The sequence below is a fragment of the Pituophis catenifer genome, unplaced genomic scaffold (assembly GCF_029215685.1).
Source record: "Pituophis catenifer annectens isolate HBS135680 unplaced genomic scaffold, rPitCat1.0.hap2 SCAF_1, whole genome shotgun sequence".
NCBI lineage: Eukaryota > Metazoa > Chordata > Lepidosauria > Squamata > Colubridae > Pituophis > Pituophis catenifer.
Window position 1 is genome coordinate 332,642,535 of NW_027256881.1, and position 18,928 is coordinate 332,661,462.

At 42.4% G+C, this 18,928-nt stretch overlaps 1 protein-coding gene across 1 annotated transcript in view; it reads right to left on the reverse strand.

Annotated features, from left to right (window-relative positions):
• The window catches only part of ANO8 (anoctamin 8), a 75,435-nt gene that overhangs the window by 19,575 nt on the left and 36,932 nt on the right, over positions 1-18,928 (reverse strand). Inside the window, exons 7-11 of the mRNA XM_070931764.1 lie at positions 16,222-16,349; positions 8,353-8,514; positions 6,339-6,491; positions 3,249-3,375; positions 972-1,027 (exon numbers count right to left, since the gene is read on the reverse strand). Coding sequence (XP_070787865.1) covers positions 972-1,027; positions 3,249-3,375; positions 6,339-6,491; positions 8,353-8,514; positions 16,222-16,349 — 626 coding nt within the window. The remainder of the gene's footprint in view (positions 1-971; positions 1,028-3,248; positions 3,376-6,338; positions 6,492-8,352; positions 8,515-16,221; positions 16,350-18,928) is intronic.

Sequence of the window (18,928 nt, forward strand, 5' to 3'; positions counted from 1 at the left end):
CAGGGCCAGAACAGAGGAGCAACCTCTGTCCCAAGCCCTCCAGAGATCATCTACCAATGCGACCAATGCCGTTTCCGTGCTGTGCCCGGGCCTGAAACCCGACTGGAACCTTCCATTCCCCACCATCCAGTCAGAGCTGAAGAAGCTTCTTGGATGAGAAGCGAAACATCTTCAAAGAAAAACCAGAAAGTCCAGTTGCCTCTTGAAAAAGCACCTTTGGGACAAGATTAAGACTGTCTCATTGTTTATCTCTAGCTTTGGGCAATTTACCAAGGGGCTGTCGCTGAATTATTGAACAAAAATAGTCTTGCTAAAATCAAAACAAGACGAAACTTCATTGAGGCTTAACAGTCCAGATAAAGGAAGAGAAAGTGTACATTTTTGCACACCCCATCACCCATCAAATTTTGGTGGATAAGTATAATTAGCAGAATTAAATAGCAACATTACAGGTAGTCCTTGAGTCATGACTATAATGGAGCTACAACGTACAGTGAGTTGGCCATATGATTTTATGAACTTTTTGCCGGAAGTCCTTAAGTGAACAAGGTGGTCATTAAGCAAACACAGTGGTCGTTAAGCGAACCCTTGGTTTGCTATGGTTTATTTTTCCAAAAACAGGGCCATTTTTTTGTATAATATGCTGCAATCCCAGATATGTGACCATTTGCCAAGTGCCTGAATTCTGGAAATGTGACCCTAAAGGAAGCTGATCATCAGAACTTCAAGTCTGGGTCATAAGTATCTTCAAGATAGGTCCATCGGAACTTCAAATGGTCCCTAAGCAACCAGTTGTAAGTTGAAGACTACCTGTAATCTTGCTAACTGAGAGACTTGCTTGCCAAGGCTCGCCAAAGAAAATCGAAACCATCAAAAGGAAGAGGCTTCTGGAGAAACTCATCCTGCTGGATTTTTGAGACTGTGTCCTACTTTTAGAATTGGAACAGAAGTTTCAAAAAGGCTCCACTTACCAAGACCATTTTGATGATGAGGTGTTTTTCGTAGGCACTCTGCAAGCGATAATTTTCTGCAAGAAAAGGAATGAGGAGGAGATGAGGAGGTAAAATGTGGCAGTTTGGAGTTAGATGGGTCTTTTCTAGAACCAGAATAAACTGATTTCTCAATGACAGCAGTGAACCTAAGCAGAGTTCACTGTGGTAAGACGGACAAGCCTATATATTTGATAAACAAACCTCTTTGGGTACCATGTGTCAACAATTTACTGGCATTCCTGGAAAACATTCTCTGAGTAGTAACCATTTTATGGCTGAGAATTTGATATGGGCCAGTATCTGCTGTCTTAAGCAACGGCGTCTTAAAGTCTGATTCTCTAACACTTGGCATTTCATGATGGCACAATAGTGGCACTTGACAGGTATGGTCAGGCTTGCCAGATGAGGTCTAAGTGGGCTCATCTAGTACCGTATCTTACATCAGGCAAGTGCCGGTGAGAAGCCCAGAAGAAATGCATAAAGTGAGGGTCCTTTCCAGCTTAACCTTAGCTTCAGGGATCTTCTGCGATTCTTCTCTATCTTTCATAACGGAAGTCTCACCATTCTATTAAAGAACGTGAGCTCTACCAAGCCAGAAACAAAAACCCACCCCAAGAAACAGATTTTTCAAAGCACTTGATTATTATCTTCACCAGCTATTGTGGGTTTGACAAACTGCTGAAAATCATTCCTACAGCTATACCCAGGGGTGGGCTTCAAAATTTTTAGCAAGGGGTTCTCTGCCCGGTTGCTAGGTGGGCGTGGCCATAGTGGGTGTGGCCTAGTTGGCCTCCTGCACCATGGTGGGGGGGGCGTTTTTGCCCTTCCCAGGCTCCGGAGGCTTTCTTTGAGCCTCCGGGAGGGCGAAAACGGGCTCCCCGGGCTCCGGAGGCCCTCTGGAGGCTGGAAATGGGCCTGTTTCTGGCCTTCCCAAATTTCTGGTAGGCCCACTTTTCGCCCTGCCTAAGCCTCCGCATGCACCCTGCACTTACCTGCATCCAAAATGGGCAGGGCCAGCCAGGAGTGGGATTTGGGGGTTCTCCGAACTGCACAGAACCTTAGCTAGAGGTTTTCCCGAATCCCTGCGAACCCCCAGCAGCCCACCCCTGGCTATATCCCAAAAACAGAGGTCTCCAAATGTGCCAAATTCTGGCAGCAAGTCTTAAAACTTGCCAAGTTTGGAGACCCTTGCCATAAAACCAACAAAAAATATATCCCAATACAGGTAGTCCTTGACTTACAATAGTTTAGTTAGTTACTGTTCAGTTACAATAGCACTGAAAAAAGTGACTTAGGGCCAATTTTCACTCTTATGACCGTTGTAGAATTCTCATATCATGTGATCAAAATTCAGACGCTTGGCAACTGACTCCTATTTGTGACAGTCACGGTGTCCTGAAGTCAAGTGATCACCTTTTCTGACCTTCGGACAAGGCAAGTAAATGGGGAAACCAGATTTATTCAACAGTTTGACTAATTAACAACTGCAGTGTCATAAAATGGGGCAAACTCACTTAACAAGTATTTCACTAGTAGCATAAATTTTGGGCTCAATTGTGGTCATAAGTCGAGGGCTATCTGTAATGTGTGTGTGTGAGAGAGAGAGAGAGGGAGAGGGAGGGAGAAGGGGAGAGAGGGAGGGGGGAGGGGAGAGAGGAGAAAGGGAGAGGGGGAGAGGAAGAGAGGGGGAGTGGAGAGAGAGGGGGAAAGGGGGAGTGGGAGGGGAAGAGAGGAGGAGGGGAGAGAGGGAGAGGGGGAGAGCGAAAGTGCCTACTAGCATGCAATACTTGTTTAAAAATTTGGTTCCTAAACCCACTTATGAGGTTGCTCCAATCTTAGATTTTGGGTAAGTACTGTATGCTCAGCATCCTTGGTTCACAGCATCCATCTGGAGGCTGGCTGCATTGTCCCCTTTCTCTGCTCTTCGTTCTCTTGTGGGCCTTCCTCTGATTTAGGGAGGAAAGTTGCATAGCATCTAGACCAGTGTTCTTCAACCTTAGCAACTTCAAGATGTGTGGACTTCAATTCCCAGAATTCCCCAACCAGCTTTTGGTTGCTGGGGAATTCTGGGAGATGAAGTCCATACATCTTAAAGTTGCCAAGTTAAGAAATATTGATCTGGGCTGCTTCTGCAAATTCCCAGATTCTGTGCATCTCTTGACATGGACACAATCAAAAAGTTTCCTCTGATCCATTTATAGTTCCATTTAGCTTACGTTTTCTTCAGATCAGAAGATGTGCAACGTGGATATTTACCCATATCATTTAGCCAGTAGGCAATTTTTCTGTAGATTTCATCACAGACGGTGACGATGACGGCCAGCATGATTTTGGGCAAGAAGCGAACAAGGCGTGGCAGCTCCTTGATGCTCAGCACAAATTCCTGATCAAGGAGGAGGAAGAAACAGATTGGAGAGCCAGGATTACATCACAACTGATAAATACAAATGGCTTTTCACAAAGGCAGAGGCTTGCTTATTTCTACCAGTTCCCATTGCTCAATTATTTCTATTCTATGAATTTAAGCATTTTCTTAAAAAAAAAAAAACAATAACTAAGCTCGTTTGACTGTCAACAAAGCTGTCCACAGATAGTCCTCAATTTACAACCAACATAGAATCCCCATGGTCGCATGATGAACATTCAAGTGCTTGGTAACCGGTAAGTATTTATGATGATTACAGAATCCCAGGACCATGTGATCTCCATTTATGAACTCCCCAGCTAGCTTCAAACAAGCAAAGTCAATGGGGACAGTTGGATTCATTTAACAATCATCTGATTCATTTAATAACTGCAGGGATTCACTTAACCACCATTGCAAAAACGGTGATAAAATTGAGTGAGACTTATTTCATTTTTTTCATTATTTCATTTCATTTATTTAACAACTGACTTGCTTACCAACAGAAATTCTGGTCCTAGTTGTGGTAATAAGTTGATTATGTCGGTATAGAAAGTTGATTATGTCGGTATATACTGGTATAGGGCGGTATAGAAATCAAATCAAATAAATAAATAAATAAAAATGTCTGCCTGTCTGTCTTTCTGTCTGTCTGTCTGCCTGCCTGCCTGCCTGCCTGCCTGTCTGTCTCTATCATCCTCCTATTCCTATTCCTATTCCTATTCCTATTCCTATTCCTATTCCTATTCCTATTCCTATTCCTATTCCTATTCCTATTCCTATTCCTATTCCTATTCCTATTCCTATTCCATCCCATCCTATTCTCTATCCATCCATTCATTCAATTTACATTTCTCGATTTCAATCAAAACTCCTACGGTAGTTGGTGAACAAAACACATTTAAAATATTGCTAGTAAACTGTATAAAAATAACATCTGTGATAAAGTAATCATATAAGTCAATCAGTGTCAATCAATGACATCGATTACTAACACATATCCACCAGATTAATCTTGCCATTCAATTAATAGCCTAATTAACTCAGATGGTATTAGCTCAATCTAGAAATGGTCCACAAAAGAGCTCAGCTTAATGCTCCATCAGCAGGAGGCAAGTCGAATGTAAACAGTAAACAGTAACAGAGTTGGAAGGGTCCTTGGAGGTCATCTAGTCCAACCCCCTGCTCACGCAGGAGACCTGTACTAGGGATTTGAAATGCCGAACTGCCGACCTTTCTGATCGACAAGCTCAGTGTCTTAGCCACTGAGCCACAGGGGCTGTTCCAAAGAATGGGTGCAGCTCCGAGCTTCAGCTCCTCTCACTTTCCAGAAGTAGCTCACTACTTACTGCTTTTCCTGAGATGTGCAGGCCATACCTGAACCGCTGCTTATGAATGGTGTGAATTGTACCTTTAGCGATCCTTTAGGGCAGTGTTTCTCAACTTTGGCACCTTTAAAATTCATGGACTTCAACTCCCAGAATTCCCTAGCCAGCTCTGCTGGGGAAGAAATTCTGAGAGTTTCAGCGTGCACATCTTAAAGATGCCAAAGTTGAGAATACTGTTTTAGATATTTGTTATCTCAAAACATCATTTGTTAGGATAGTAAATTAGTACCCAATTATGGTTGCTATCCGGACCAGCATTATTCTCAATGGGGAAACAAGGGAAGTGCCACAGCTAAGCTAAGAGAAATTAAATATTCTACTACTCTTATTTGTCAGTCTGCATTGCATGGAATATTTTAGCCTTTGCTACACAGTACTGATAGAATATCGTGGCCAAATAGTGATTATATACCGTATTTTTCAGACTATAAGACGCACCTAAATTTACAGAAGGAAAACAAGAAAAGAAATAGTTTTTGACCTCCCCAGCCCCCAGAAGCACTTTGCAGGCCAAAAACAGGCCCATTTTTGGCAAAAATGGGCCGTGTGGAGCACTGCAGAGTGCTTCTGGGGCTGGGAAGGGCAAAAATGCGACCCATGGAGGGTTCAGGTGGCCCAAAAACACCCATATTCGCTTTATAAGATGCACCTAAATTTTCACCTACTTTTAGGAAGAAAAAAGGTGCATCTTATACTCTGAAAAATAAGGTAATCTGAATTCATATTGCAGCCTTGACTAGCTAATAAAATGTACTATCCTCATTTATAAGTAGTGATTGGGACTATTCTGAGGAAGATGATTGGCTGATGAACAGCCAATGGCATTATTTCTCACCCTCCTCCATATGATGCCTGGCCCCCAAGACTATTAACAATGACTGAATTAATTAAACTGAATAAGATATAAAATGAATATATCTTCCCTGAAAGTGCAGGAAGCATTATAAAAGTTACACGCCACGGCTCTGAGATAGCTGAAGTATCCCTTTTCTTTTCAGAGCATTAAGAGGTCAGCATGACACTGTTTAAATCTTAGGTTGGGGCAAGATAAGGCCAGTCTTGTGTTGTGGACAGCTAGAACTGTCAGAATATTGCCAGCATATGATGTACCAGAGACTAGAAGGGGTTAAGTCTTTACAGACATCACATATGACTATATCAGCCAATGAACTCTTTTATTGGACTCTTACCCAGAAACCACTTGGACATCTTCCCTGTTTTTTCTCTCTCTCATCTATCTCTCAACAAGACAACAAGTGAACTTATCTCTCCTCTCAACATCTGAGTATACAGTTAGGGTAAAAGGTGCAACAGGACACCCTGTTCATTATTGTATGCATGTATATATTTTGTAAATAATAAAACAACTTTTTGAACCTGAAGCTGTATTGACCAAATAACTTCCTCATAGAACCAAATGAGCACGACCATCAATATATATCTGACAAATGGTAGCAGAGGATGGTTAGAACATCTGATGAAAACAGCAAATGAGAAAAGACACTTGGACTGGATTGTGGACCCTGCCTGCCCACAACGCCAGGAACACCTTACCTGCAATTCGAAGCAGCCCAGCATGGTAAGGAAGACAAAGGAGAGGCAGAAGATACAGATGGGCAAGCTCACCAAACACTGGAAGAGCAACCGCTTCCAAGGAGGGTAGTAGAACTCTTCCGTGTTAGTCACTGGGCTGATGCGCTTCACACCCTGCAAAGAAAGGACATACAGATACGGATTAACAGAGTGGGAAGGGACCTTGTAGGTCATCTAGTCCAACCCCCCCCACCCAAACAGATGCTACACCATTTCTGACAGATAGCAGTCCAGTCTCTTCTTGAAAGCGTCTAGTGATGAAGCTCCCACGACTTCTGATGGCAAGCTGTTCCACTGGTTGATTGCTCTCACTGTCAGAAAATTCCTCCTTATTTCCAGGTTGAATTTCTCCTTGATATTCCTTGTCCGGCCTCAGTGCTTAGGAAAATACCGTATTTTTCAGAGTATAAGACACTCCGGACTATAAGACGCACCTACCTTTTTTGGTGAGGAAAACAAGAAAAAGAAATCTTCCTCTGCCTCCCAGCAATTTTGCCTCATTGCAGCAAACAGCAAATAGCCTGCTTTACTTTCATTTTCATTATAGCTTGATTAGCACAAGAAAAAAAAAAAATCTGCTCCTAGCAATTTACCTCCTTGCAGCAAGAACCGGAGGCCCACGCAGCAATAGGCAATGGCAATCCCTGCAGCCTGAAACAGCTGAGAGTTGGGAGGGCGATCCAATGGACAATCAACTTGTGCTAATTAGGTTGTGCTGAAGCTGAAATAAGCTCTTTTTTCTTGCTGCTTGCTGCAAGGAGGTAAATTGTTGGGAGGCAGAGGCCAAAGGGTGGGGGCCAGTAGGTGGGCAGGGCTATATTCTGTGTATAAGATGCACCCAAATTTTCACCCCCTTTTAGGGGGTGAAAAATGCCTCTTGGTGGTAGCGCCTCAAATATTGGAACACTGCTATCATGTCTCTCCTGGTCCTTCTCTTCACTAGACTAGCCATGCCCAGTTCCTGCTACCGTTCATTGTATGTTTTAGCCTCCAGTCCCCTAATTATCCTGGTTGCTCTTTTCTGCACTTTCTAGAGTCTCAACATTTTTTTATAGTGTGGTGACCAAAACTGGATGCAGTACTCTAGGTGTGGTCTTACTAAAACTTTATAGAGTGGTATTAGTACCTCCCTTGATCTTGATTGTATCCCTCTATTAATGCATTTAGGATTGCGTTGACTTCTTTGGCTGCCACTGCACACTGTTGGCTCATATTTAATTGGCTGTCCACTAAGACTCCAAGATCCCTCTCACAATTACTGCTATTAAGCCTGGTTTCAGATGACAAGGTTGACATCAGCAAGACTTGGGGGACTCTTGGGGGATTCCCTAGGTTTGTTACAGGACCAAGAGAACAACTGCAGGTAGTCTTCAAGTTATGACCATAATGGAACAGCCCACTGTGATCCTAATCTGTTATGATTTAACAGATTAACAGAGTTGGAAGGGATTTTATAGGTCATCTAGTCCAACCCCCGCTCAAGCAGGAGACCCTATACCATTTCTGACAAATAGCAGTCCAATCTTTCTTGAAAGTCTCAAGTGATGAAGATCCCACAACTTCCCACAACTTGAGGTGCACCCGAAGATTTTGGTCCAGTTTCCATCTGCTGGCACTCAATATTTCCCAGTTCTCAAGTTTTTGAGGGTTAACTAGGTTAGAGGGGAGACTGGATTTAGGCCTTTAGGCAAATCTATCTCCCTAGCCTTGATGTATAGTTTTCTCACTTTTGCAAGAAATAGGTACCCATTTAAAATCATAAGGAGTACAATGCTGGATACAACAAAGGCATATAAATTTAATTAATCAGAGCAGAGAATCCTGGGCTAAATGAAAGGTGGACAACAGGATGGCTATGAATGTTGAGATATCTGTGTGACATGCCTAGATTTTATCCATGAACATGGGCAGCACAAATTATTATTTTTCAAACTTGTATTTTCTTCTTTTCTGAGCTAGATCAGACACCACTGACCCGGAACTGCGGCCGAGGCTCTTCGATGGACTCTGCTGGTGTGTCCAAAGTTCCCCACTTGTATGCAAATTCGGCTCCTCGACGTTTCCACTCCTCCAGGAACAGCGTGGACCAGATAACATTGAAGATAGCAAATATAACAGAGCAAATGTCCCGGCTGGTCTAATTAGGAAGGGAAGAGATGATTAATGAAGAGCAAAGAAAGACCGGAATTTCCACTGTTTTAACAGTTTCTAAAGAAGGTTGTTTATCCCAGCTATCCATCAATCAGATAAATCAACTCCAACAATTCTCCCGGGATGAGAATGTCACCAATAAAGAAGAATATTGGTAGCTCAGGGTTGCTAATCTAGCACTGATGTTAGATCAGAGGTGGTATTCAGCCAGTTCTAGTGAACCGGTAGCAGAAATTTTGAGTAGTTCAGAGAACCGGTAAATACCACCTCTGATTGGCCTGCCCCTGATCTATTCGCTGCCTCCCGAGTCCCAGCTGATTGAGTCCCAGCTGATGGGCTGGGTCTTCTTTTGTTGCCCTGCACAAGAGAACGGAGCTGGAAAGCAGGTTAGTGGGGTGGGGAGGGAATGGAGATTTTACACTATCCTTCCCCCTAGAGTGGGGTGGAAATGGAGATTTTACAGTATCCTTCCCCTGGAGTGGGGTGGAAATGGAAATTTTACAGTATCCTTCCCCCTGGAGTGGGGTGGAAATGGAGATTTTAAGTATCCTTCCCCCAGGAGGGGGTAGAAGTGGAGATTTTACAGTATCCTTCCCCTGCCATGCCCACCAAGCTACACCCACCAAGCCACACCACGCCCACCAAGCCACGCCCACAGAACTGGTAGTAAAGAAATTTGAATCCCATCACTGTGTTAGATGTTAGTTTGGGTAGATGTTTGGGCAGATGTTGGTTTTGGTAATGAAACATCTGCAAGAAAACAACCAGGTTCAAAGAGCACCAAGGATAATATTAATAAGCAGCAATCTTGGCCTGAAGTTTACCTCAAAAATTCACCTTCCAACAATGGCCAGCCGGATAGGTCTGGTAAGACAGGAACAGCTCTTCCCTCTACACCTTTGCAGTAGTATGCCAAACATTTCATTTCAAACATTCCTAGCACAAAATTTCAGACGTGTCTCATTTCAGGTGCTGCTTTGAGCATAGGACTGTTCTGGCTGCAAATGTACGGTAAATGGTTGCAGCAATTCTGTTTTTGAGCCTGAAATCTTTGCAAAATGTTCCAGACAGTCCATTCCACTCAAAACAGAATGCTGCCGTGCACTTGAAGCATTTCAGAATGGGAACATTTCACACACTCCTTGGATTTGACATCTCAAGATGATCTCCTTTGCACACAGAGACTCCTTGTGTTGTTAGTTGTGCTCATACCTACTCATCATATATATATATAATTTGTTTTTTTCTGTCTCTGAAGCCAGAAAATAGGGACTGGCTTAGTGGTAAAAATCCTTAGGGTTGGTTGGTGATCAGAAGCATTGTGGAGGATACAGGAGCTTACCCTAGTAAAGGTAGACTGCCTTTGAAGCTGGAGGGTGCATTGTTAGCCATGGATACTGGTAGCCATTGAGAGAGAGAGAGAAGATCCCTTTTGAACAGATCAAATCACCCATCTGATCCAATCTGATCTATTAACAATGCTCAGATGTTTGCCAGAGGTTCAGCAACAGGAAGGAAAGTCACAGCCTTAGATAGCTTTCATTTACTTAATTGGTTATGAAGACAGTTGGTCCTCAACCTACAGTGACAGTTGGGATCAGAATTCCAGTTGCTAAGCAAGGCGGTTGTTAATCTGGTTTTATGGCCTTCTTTGCCACAGTTGTTAAGTGAATCATGTGGTTCTTATACAAATCCAGCTTCCCTTAGAGACTTTGCTTGTCAGAAGCCAGCTGGGAAGATAGCAAGAAGCTGTCACATGATGGTCACACTGCAAAACATCATACATACATGTTGATTGCCAAGCACCCAAATTTTGATCATGTGACTATGGGGATGCTGAACGGTTATAAAAGCAAGGACCAATTGTAAGTCATTCTTTCAGTGTTGTTGTAATTTCAAATGGTCATTAAACAAACGGTTGCATACTGAGGACTATTTATAACAGATTGTAGAAAGGTAGCACTCACCCTTCTTCTAGAAGAGTGAAATATTTTAGGAAATATTAAAAAGGCAGAATATTATACTCCCCTAAAGGGAGAAATGGAGAAACATGCTCTTGGAAAGCAGCCCCCAACTTTCTTAATAGCCCTCAGCAGATGTCAGCACTTAAGAGATCAAGAGATAGATAGCTCTAGTCATAAGCAAATACTGCAGGCAGAAATCCATTCAAGACAGGACATTTTGAAATTCCCTGCAGCAAGGTCTGAACAAAGGTAGGATTAGCCCTCAGCAACAATAGGAATTGCTCAATGCCCCTTCATTGCATCAGCAGTCCAAACTTCAACCAAATGTAGCTCAGACAAACATGACCCCTACATGGCCCCATGGGAATCTGACAACAGCCAATAGAATACATGTTCTTGCACAGGAACAGGAAGTTCATGTACAAAGCCCAAGAGAATGTATAAATACCCCACCCCCCATCAACTCTATGTGATCAGCTAGCCAGAATCACACATGTTTGGTGGTTCTGCTTCATCAATAAATGGACCAATCAGCCTTCATTTTGTCTCCAGTGCCTTTCTCCTGGCTTGGAACTGAACCAGATGGATATTTCTTCCAAAGATGTTAGATCCATCCTCGGTTAACGTCTGATCATCATCATATAAGGCACTGGATTTTTGTACCTGTCCATTAGGAATGGATAGGTAAAACATATAAGAACTAATTATCTTATGATGGCATTAGCAGCCATGGGTTGAATTAGGGTCCTTCGCTTACATTTTTAAACACCAAGAAACTATAGAGAAAATGTCAAATGATTTGCCAGGGCAGTAAGCAGAATCTCAGGGAATACAGGCATCTGAATAGAAGATTCTACAAGGAATTACACATTGTTTCTGTGTTGTCTTTCTTCAGAGAGAAATAAAGCTTTCCCACTGTTAGAATAATACAAAGTGGGACTTTGATATGATCCATTATGCTCTAACTTGATTCCAAGCATTCCCTGTACTATTTCTGCCTAGGTTCAGGTGGTTTGCCAAGTATGATTGCATTTGGAGAAGAGAGATCTTGCGATCTTGCCTTAAGTGACACAAGTCTTGAGTTTACTGTAATACACACCACGTAATGGTATGCTTAAAGTCTCAAGGAGTCACAACTGCACCACGTGTGCATTCCTTAGCTATCAGGTGGTTGCTTAGCCTCCTTGTCTATCCACAGAGAGGCTACTAGTTAAGAATTGAAAGAAGTCTTTACCTTAGCAGCTGAAAGACAGATTGGATTCTAAAGTGAAAGTAATCCGGTTACTGAGATGCTTGTATCATTTAAAAAAAAAAAAAACAACAACCCTCATTTGGCAGAATGTGATAGCAAAAGATTCACAAAAGTTCAGGGCTTTGATCATTTTACACCTTTACAGCCCTTCTACATTCCTAGCCTATTTAGTTCCAGGGCCAAAGAAAAATGGTTCTAACCTTTATAAGGTTAAGACGGGGCCAACCTAAGGATTAGTTGCATCCATTTCAACCTGCCAGAATTTTGTCACCAGTTGCTCAGACCCATTAGCATTCTCAGGGGGTAAAAGGAGATGACACAGAATGTGTTGTGACATCATGGCCCAAGCCACTGATTTCCATACTGGCATGCAACATCATGCAGCAACTACAGGCTTGCTTATTTATTTATTTATTTATTTATTTATTTATTTATTTATTTATTTATTTATTTATTTATTTATTTATTTATTTATTTATTTATTTATTTATTTATTTTATTTTATTTTATTTTATTTTATTTTATTTTATTTTATTTTATTTTATTTTATTTTATTATTTTATTTTATTTTATTTTATTTTATTTTATTTTATTTTATTCGTCTTATATGCCGCCCTATCTCACAATGGACTCAGGGCGGCTCACAACAATAAAACACAAGCCACAATAAAAATAAAGACTAAAATCTAAAAAATTTAAAATTAACCCATTAAAACCCTAAAACCCCGTCATCAGACCAGGTCAAGAGTTGCCCACAACTGGGCAAGAGCTGCCCACAACTGCCTGTTTGCGTTGTTGCAAACCTGTGTTGCAAAGAGTTTGATGGGTAAGTATGGGGTGCAGATGGCTGCAGGTGGGTCGACGCACACACCTCCCCAATCTCAACCGTGCGTGGCCACACCCACGCCTGGTTTAGCGAAGGGGGAAAAAAGGTCCCGATACGTCACGTGACGCCACCGTGACGATATGAGTTTGACACCCGTGTTCTAGTTTGTAGCAAATGTCTATGCTGAGGCCCAATTCTATGGTCCTTCAGCAAGAGGACCTATCCAAAGAACCTTTGGATAGTGAGAAGGGTGGCCTATAAATTACTATTACATTCCTCCTTTCATATCCTTTCATATCATCAAAGCACTACCTGTTTATCTACTTGCAGTTGCATTCTTTCGAACTGCTAGGTTGGCAGGTGTATAAATTTCATAAATAAAAACAATAAATAAAAAGTCTTGGGGTGGTGAGAACTGGCCATGGGGTCTTTTCCACTAATTTTCTAGAAATTTATTCCTGAAAAGTTATGCGTGAATTCTCAGGCTTGTTTTTAAGGCAAACATAAGAGTTTTTCTTTAATTATCCTAACTGGGATTTTTTAAAGGAGTATTTTAATCTATTTGTAGTTTTCATTAGTATCTTATTTATTTATTTATTTTATACCTCTTTGAATAACCAGAGTTCTATTAGGATTTCTAAATAACATTATGAGCTGCTCTGGCAGCTACTCTGAAAAGTAGCTAATAAAACAATGAATAACAGCAAAAAACAGTTCTAAAGAAAAAGTACATGTAGTCCTTGACTTACAACTGTTCATTTAGTGACTGTTGGAAATTACAACAGCACTTATGACCATTTTTCTCACTTATGCCCACTGCAGCATCCCCATGGTCATGTGATTAAAATTCAGATCCTTTGCAATTGACTTGTATTTATGACTGTTGCAGTGTCCCAGGGTCATTTGATTGATTCCCTTTTGCAACCTTCTGACAAGCAACCTCAATGGAGAAGCCAGATTCACTTAACAACTATGTTACTATCTTAACAACTGCAGTGATTCATTTAACAACGATGACACAAAATGTTGTAAAACAGGGCAAAACTCAGTTAACAAATGTTTTGCTGAACAACAGAAATGTTGGGCTCAATTGTGGTCATAAGTTGTGGACTACCTATATCAGGGGTCTCCAACTTTGGCAATTTTAAGACTTGTGGACTTCAACTCCCAGAGTTGAAATCTAGGAGTTGGTCCACAAGTCTTAAAATTGCCAAAGTTGGAGACCCCTGACCTATATGGCCAATGATGATGCTGGCAGTTACAGCCTCAGCAACAACGGGAGGATCGGATTACCCTTCACAGAAAGAGGAAGAGAAAACATCTATTTATCTCTGCGCCATCCTTGGACAAGATGGTTCCTCCTATTTAGAAGCTAATGATGCTGAAAATGCTGACACTTCACTCTCTTCCAGGTTCTCCTTTGCTGCTCCTTCTTTGTTAGCATAGGAATTGGCAGCCTATGCAGGAATCTAGAGAGAACATTTAAGTGGCAGTGTGGATAGGTTTACATGTGCATAGAGCAGCGTTTATTCCCCCTGGAGACTTGAAAATGTGTGGACTTCAACTCCCAGAATTCCCTAGTCAGTATGCGGCTTGGGGAATTCTGGGAACTGAGGCCCAGTTACAGGTAGTTCTCCACTTATGACCATTCATTTAGCAATTATTTGAAGGTACAACAGTGCTAAAGATATATAGTCCTCACACTTAGGAGTGGTCTTCACACTCAGAATTGTCGCAGCATCTCTGCAATCTGAACGGAGCTTAAATAGTGTTTTTCTCCACCATTTACAATTTCATCTGCATGGATCTCATTGATAGTAAAGAGGGAGGAGAATTGGATGTCAAAGAGTAGCAGGGGCTGTAAAAATAGTGTTAGGGACAGCTATCCACCTCTCTTGTAGATCAGCATTTTGTTTGGGTTTCCTCTCTCTGTCCTTTTCCCACTAAATTCTTAAAGGGCTTTTGTTTTTCAAACCCTTCCGCATAATCTGCTCCCTTTCAGGATGCCAAAACACAAACAGCCTTCTATAACTTTCCTTCTCATGAATCATCCTGCCTCTTCTTCCTTTTCCTTTTCCACCCAGCCTCCTTTTCTGTCTATGGAGATTCTCAGTCATCAAGATCATGATTGTCCCAAAAGTGCTTTTTTTCAAACGGTAACCGGACTTTGTTTTTCCTTGAAGACGTTTCATTTCTCATCCAAGAAGCTTCTTCAATTTTGAGAACGTCTCAGAACTTCTGAGAACTGAAGAAGCTTCTTGGATGAGAAGCGAAACGTCTTTAAGGAAAAACAGAATCCAGTTGCCTTTTGAAAAAAGCACCTTTGGGACCCCCCTTTGCTGTTAAATTTCTGTCCCCTTCTGCTGCTCTTCATTCACACATAAAAACAATCCCTGAATTCTGAGGTAATCAATGGTGAGAATATAATAATAATTCTATGCATAGTTCCTTGTGAATAGATGCCACTGATTTTGTTCTACCTCTATCTAAAGAAGCTGAGAATTGGATTTCTTGGAGGCCTATGTATATATAATGTACAGGTAGTCCTCGAGTTACGAATATAATGGAGCCTGCCCATTCCATTCGTAACCCAAGGATTCGTGAGAGTGAATCCCGTATCTTGAACGAAATCACTCCCTCTTTTCACCCACGCATTTGCTAATCGAATGTGAGGCTTGTTAAGTGCACATGAGGTATTTCAGGGTGGGGAAGGCCATGGGGGCCTACTGATGGAACAGGCTACCTGCCTAAGACCATCCAAGGCCTCCTCGACCCACTGAAATACCTCATGCTCCCCAAATTGCTTCCCCCCCCCAACCTGCTGTGCTGGGTCACTTACCTTGTGAAGATCTAGCAGACTATTCTTCAGCCTCATGCGCCTCGCCAACACTCTTTTCGGCCCTCTACGGGTCTTCCCTGGCCTGTTGCAGACCAAAATGGAGCCTCTGGGGACCAGATCCAAGCCTTTGGGGACTGGATCTAGCCCTCTTGAGTTTCCGTTCCACCCTCCACAGACTTCCTCCAGCCCGTTGCAGGTCGAAGACTGTAGCAGCCAGGGGAGGCATGCAGTGGGCAGAACGGAGCCTTGGAGGGCTGAATCCGGCCCCCGGAGGCTCCATTTTGACTTGCAATGGGCTGGGTGAGGCTTCTGGACAGCCGGACAGGGCTTCTGACGGGCAGATTACAGAATGTATATATAAAATTACAGTAGTAATCTTCATTCTTTTTCCTTTTTCCTCACTTCACTACTTTTTTCCTTCCTTCTTTTTATCTCCATCAATAATAACAATTAAACTATAGGATACTTGGCTTGTACCCCAACAATATTGACCATTTCAAATATATATCAATATTTGAAATATTTAATTATTTCAAAATATCTAATATTTTATAGTTCAAAATTCACAGGGTATTTAAGGGGCTTCAAATGGATATTAGGGTTTAAGATGCCAAATAGCCCACAGCTTAATTGTTAAGAGATGTTGAGAAGGAAGGAAAAAAGTAATGAAGTATGAAAAAAGAGAAAGAATGAAAATGACTACCGTGTATTATTCTAGGCCTACCAGAAATCTTGATTCTCAGCTTCTTCAGGTAGAAGTAGAAAAAATCCAGAAGGCCATCATGCCATCGCTATGCACTTCAACACCTCACCTGGTCATTCTCTGTGAAGGTGTAGAGGAGGGAGCCAAAGACAGCAGGGTATACCATGGCTGATGTGTAGAAGCCCAACCATGCAAAGTACATGGCAATCTTCACCCCAAAATAGTCACATATTTCATCTGGTGGAAGAAGAGGGACAGTTTCAGGAGAACATAAGGACAAAACTTGAAATAAAAGGCAAAATTATTCTTTCTGAAACTGTGATACTACAGAAATGTCTCCATTCAATCAAAGAGCAAATTACATTTCATTAATTTGACAAAGGGGCAAGGAACAAGACTGACCTTTTCCCTCAGCTGTTAGGTAGTTTATACCAGATCCCATCAATCCTATCTCCATTCACTTTCCTAACTGTTTCTAATGCCCTGTGACTTTTCAGCTTAAACACTTTTTTCTAGACAGGTAATGTGAAAGCAAATTCAAAAGTACAAAGTAGCCTTATTTATATTCCATCTGGATTACTACAACACATTCTACATGGGGCTGTCCTTGAAGACTGTTCAGAATACAATAATGCAGTCAGCATACTGTTGACTGCAATCACAGGTAGTCCTCAATTTATAACCAGTCACTTGGCTGCCTACAATTTTCTTGTTTTTTGTCAGTTGTTTGCTGGTTACTTGCAAAAAGTGTTCATTGTGTAAAATGGATTCATTTAACGACCACTACAAAAAACTATGTAAAATAGGGTATGGGAACATAGTGACCCACTTAACAATTGCAATGACTTACAATCATAATTCTGGGTTCAACTACAGTTGTAAGTTGAAGACTACCTGCATTTATATGAAGGATGTGACTCCCACATTACGGTAGCCCCACTGGCTGCCACTCTATTCTCTAAAACAGAGGTGGCGAACCTATGGCACGCATGCCACAGGTAACACACAGAGCCCTCTCTGTGGGCACGAGAGCCGTCGCCCCAACGCAGTTCCGCTGCGCATGTGCTCGTGCCTCCAGCCGGCCAGCTGGTCTTCAGGTCACTGCCACAGATGCGCAGGGGGCAGGGGGCATGCGTGGGCCCGGGGCGCATGTGTGTGGGATGCACGTGCTTCTGTGGGGCACATGCACAGGGGCACGGGGTGCACACGGGGGATGCACGCTTATGTGCGGGGGTGGGTCGCATGCATGGGGGGGTCGCATTGTATTCTGGGGATTCGCATGCAGGTGTGCTTTGGGCACTCGGAGCCGAAAGCATTTCAGTCAAGTTGCCAAGGTTGAGAAATATCGGCCTAAATTGATGGGAATGTGATGGCTGCTAATGCCCTTCTATGCTAAGGAGACAAATGATACAGCCTAACTGGGAGTCAAGCTAAATTCTCACAACCACGGGGCAACGTCTAAGCTCTTTTCTTGGATACAATAGTGAAGTCATTTGCCATTAACATCTTCTGAAATATTTTTAGATTATCCCATCTAGCCTTTAGGGTGCCCCACCCACACCTATAGTAAATATCACCCAGCTCTGCTTTTTTCAAGGTCAGCCAAGTTCAGGGAGATGCTACCACCTGCTGAGATTTTCTATCAACTTTCTCCCAGCGGCAAAGATTCCTCTCAAGAGACTCCATACTTCTCTGCCAGCATTTGCACTTAAAACTTCTCCATCCATTCTTCATTTCCCATATATTGGGTGGCCATATGAATTTAATATAGAAGTAAGTATTAACTTTTTACTAATGACTATTAATTTTATATCTTTATGCTATCCTGCTTCCCAGGCACTTCTTGTGAGATAGGTGGCCATAAAAAGTAAATAAATAAACATTTTACCAAGGTAGATTTGCTGTGATTTATGTAAAACTTCAAATAATTCTCCCTCTTCAAAAAAAAAAAAACCCTCTGTATTTTCTCAGCCTCGTTTTGACCTCAACCAATCTTTATTCTTTGACTATGTTTCTTTAAACTATTTTTTTCTCTCTGTCCATCTTTCTTCCTCATCCTTTGCAGTAATAATGTTCTGACCTAGGCTTCCTGAGACAGTAAAAAGCACACGATTAGTCCCAAAAACCCTCTTTTTATTTCAATGGCTGTGAATAAGTTCATTCCCAGCCCGTAATGAGTCACAAATAGTTTGTAAAGAGTCCGACAGACGTCTGCCACAATCCTTCAGGATAAGACTGACAAGCACCCACCTTTATCTCCCTTGACACGCTGCCAAAGACCTAATTGGCAATTAGCTTTGCAAGGCCACACGGAGCACAGAGTCAAAACGGAGCTTCAAAATTTAAACTGACCAGCACGAACAAAGTTGTTTTCTGTAAAGGCTCACGTGCCTTTGCTCCTCCTTTATGTCTTATGGGAGGGGCCAATCATCTCCAAGCCCTACTCCAGAGTTGTCCCTTTTGTTTTAACTGTTCTTGCCTTCTGGCAGCTCTGCGCATGCGCGAACTGGCAACAGGCTCTACCTGTTCCTCTGCCTTGCTGATGTCAGCCTCTGGAGGCTCCGGAGTCAGCACATAACTCCCAGATGGCCCTGGCCCCATCTCTGCCTCTGATGCAGAGCCCTCATCCGAGCCTTCCCCAGACTCCAGGACTGGCCCATGTTCCTCCTCAGCCTCCTCACTGTTTGATTCTGCTGCCTGCTCCGCAGGCTGCAGGCGGACCACAACAAATAATTCACTTCCAACCTTCTCCCCCGCCCCCATAATTTGCAGCTTCTTTCACTTCTAGTGAGTATCTTTTTTCATAGTTAGTATAA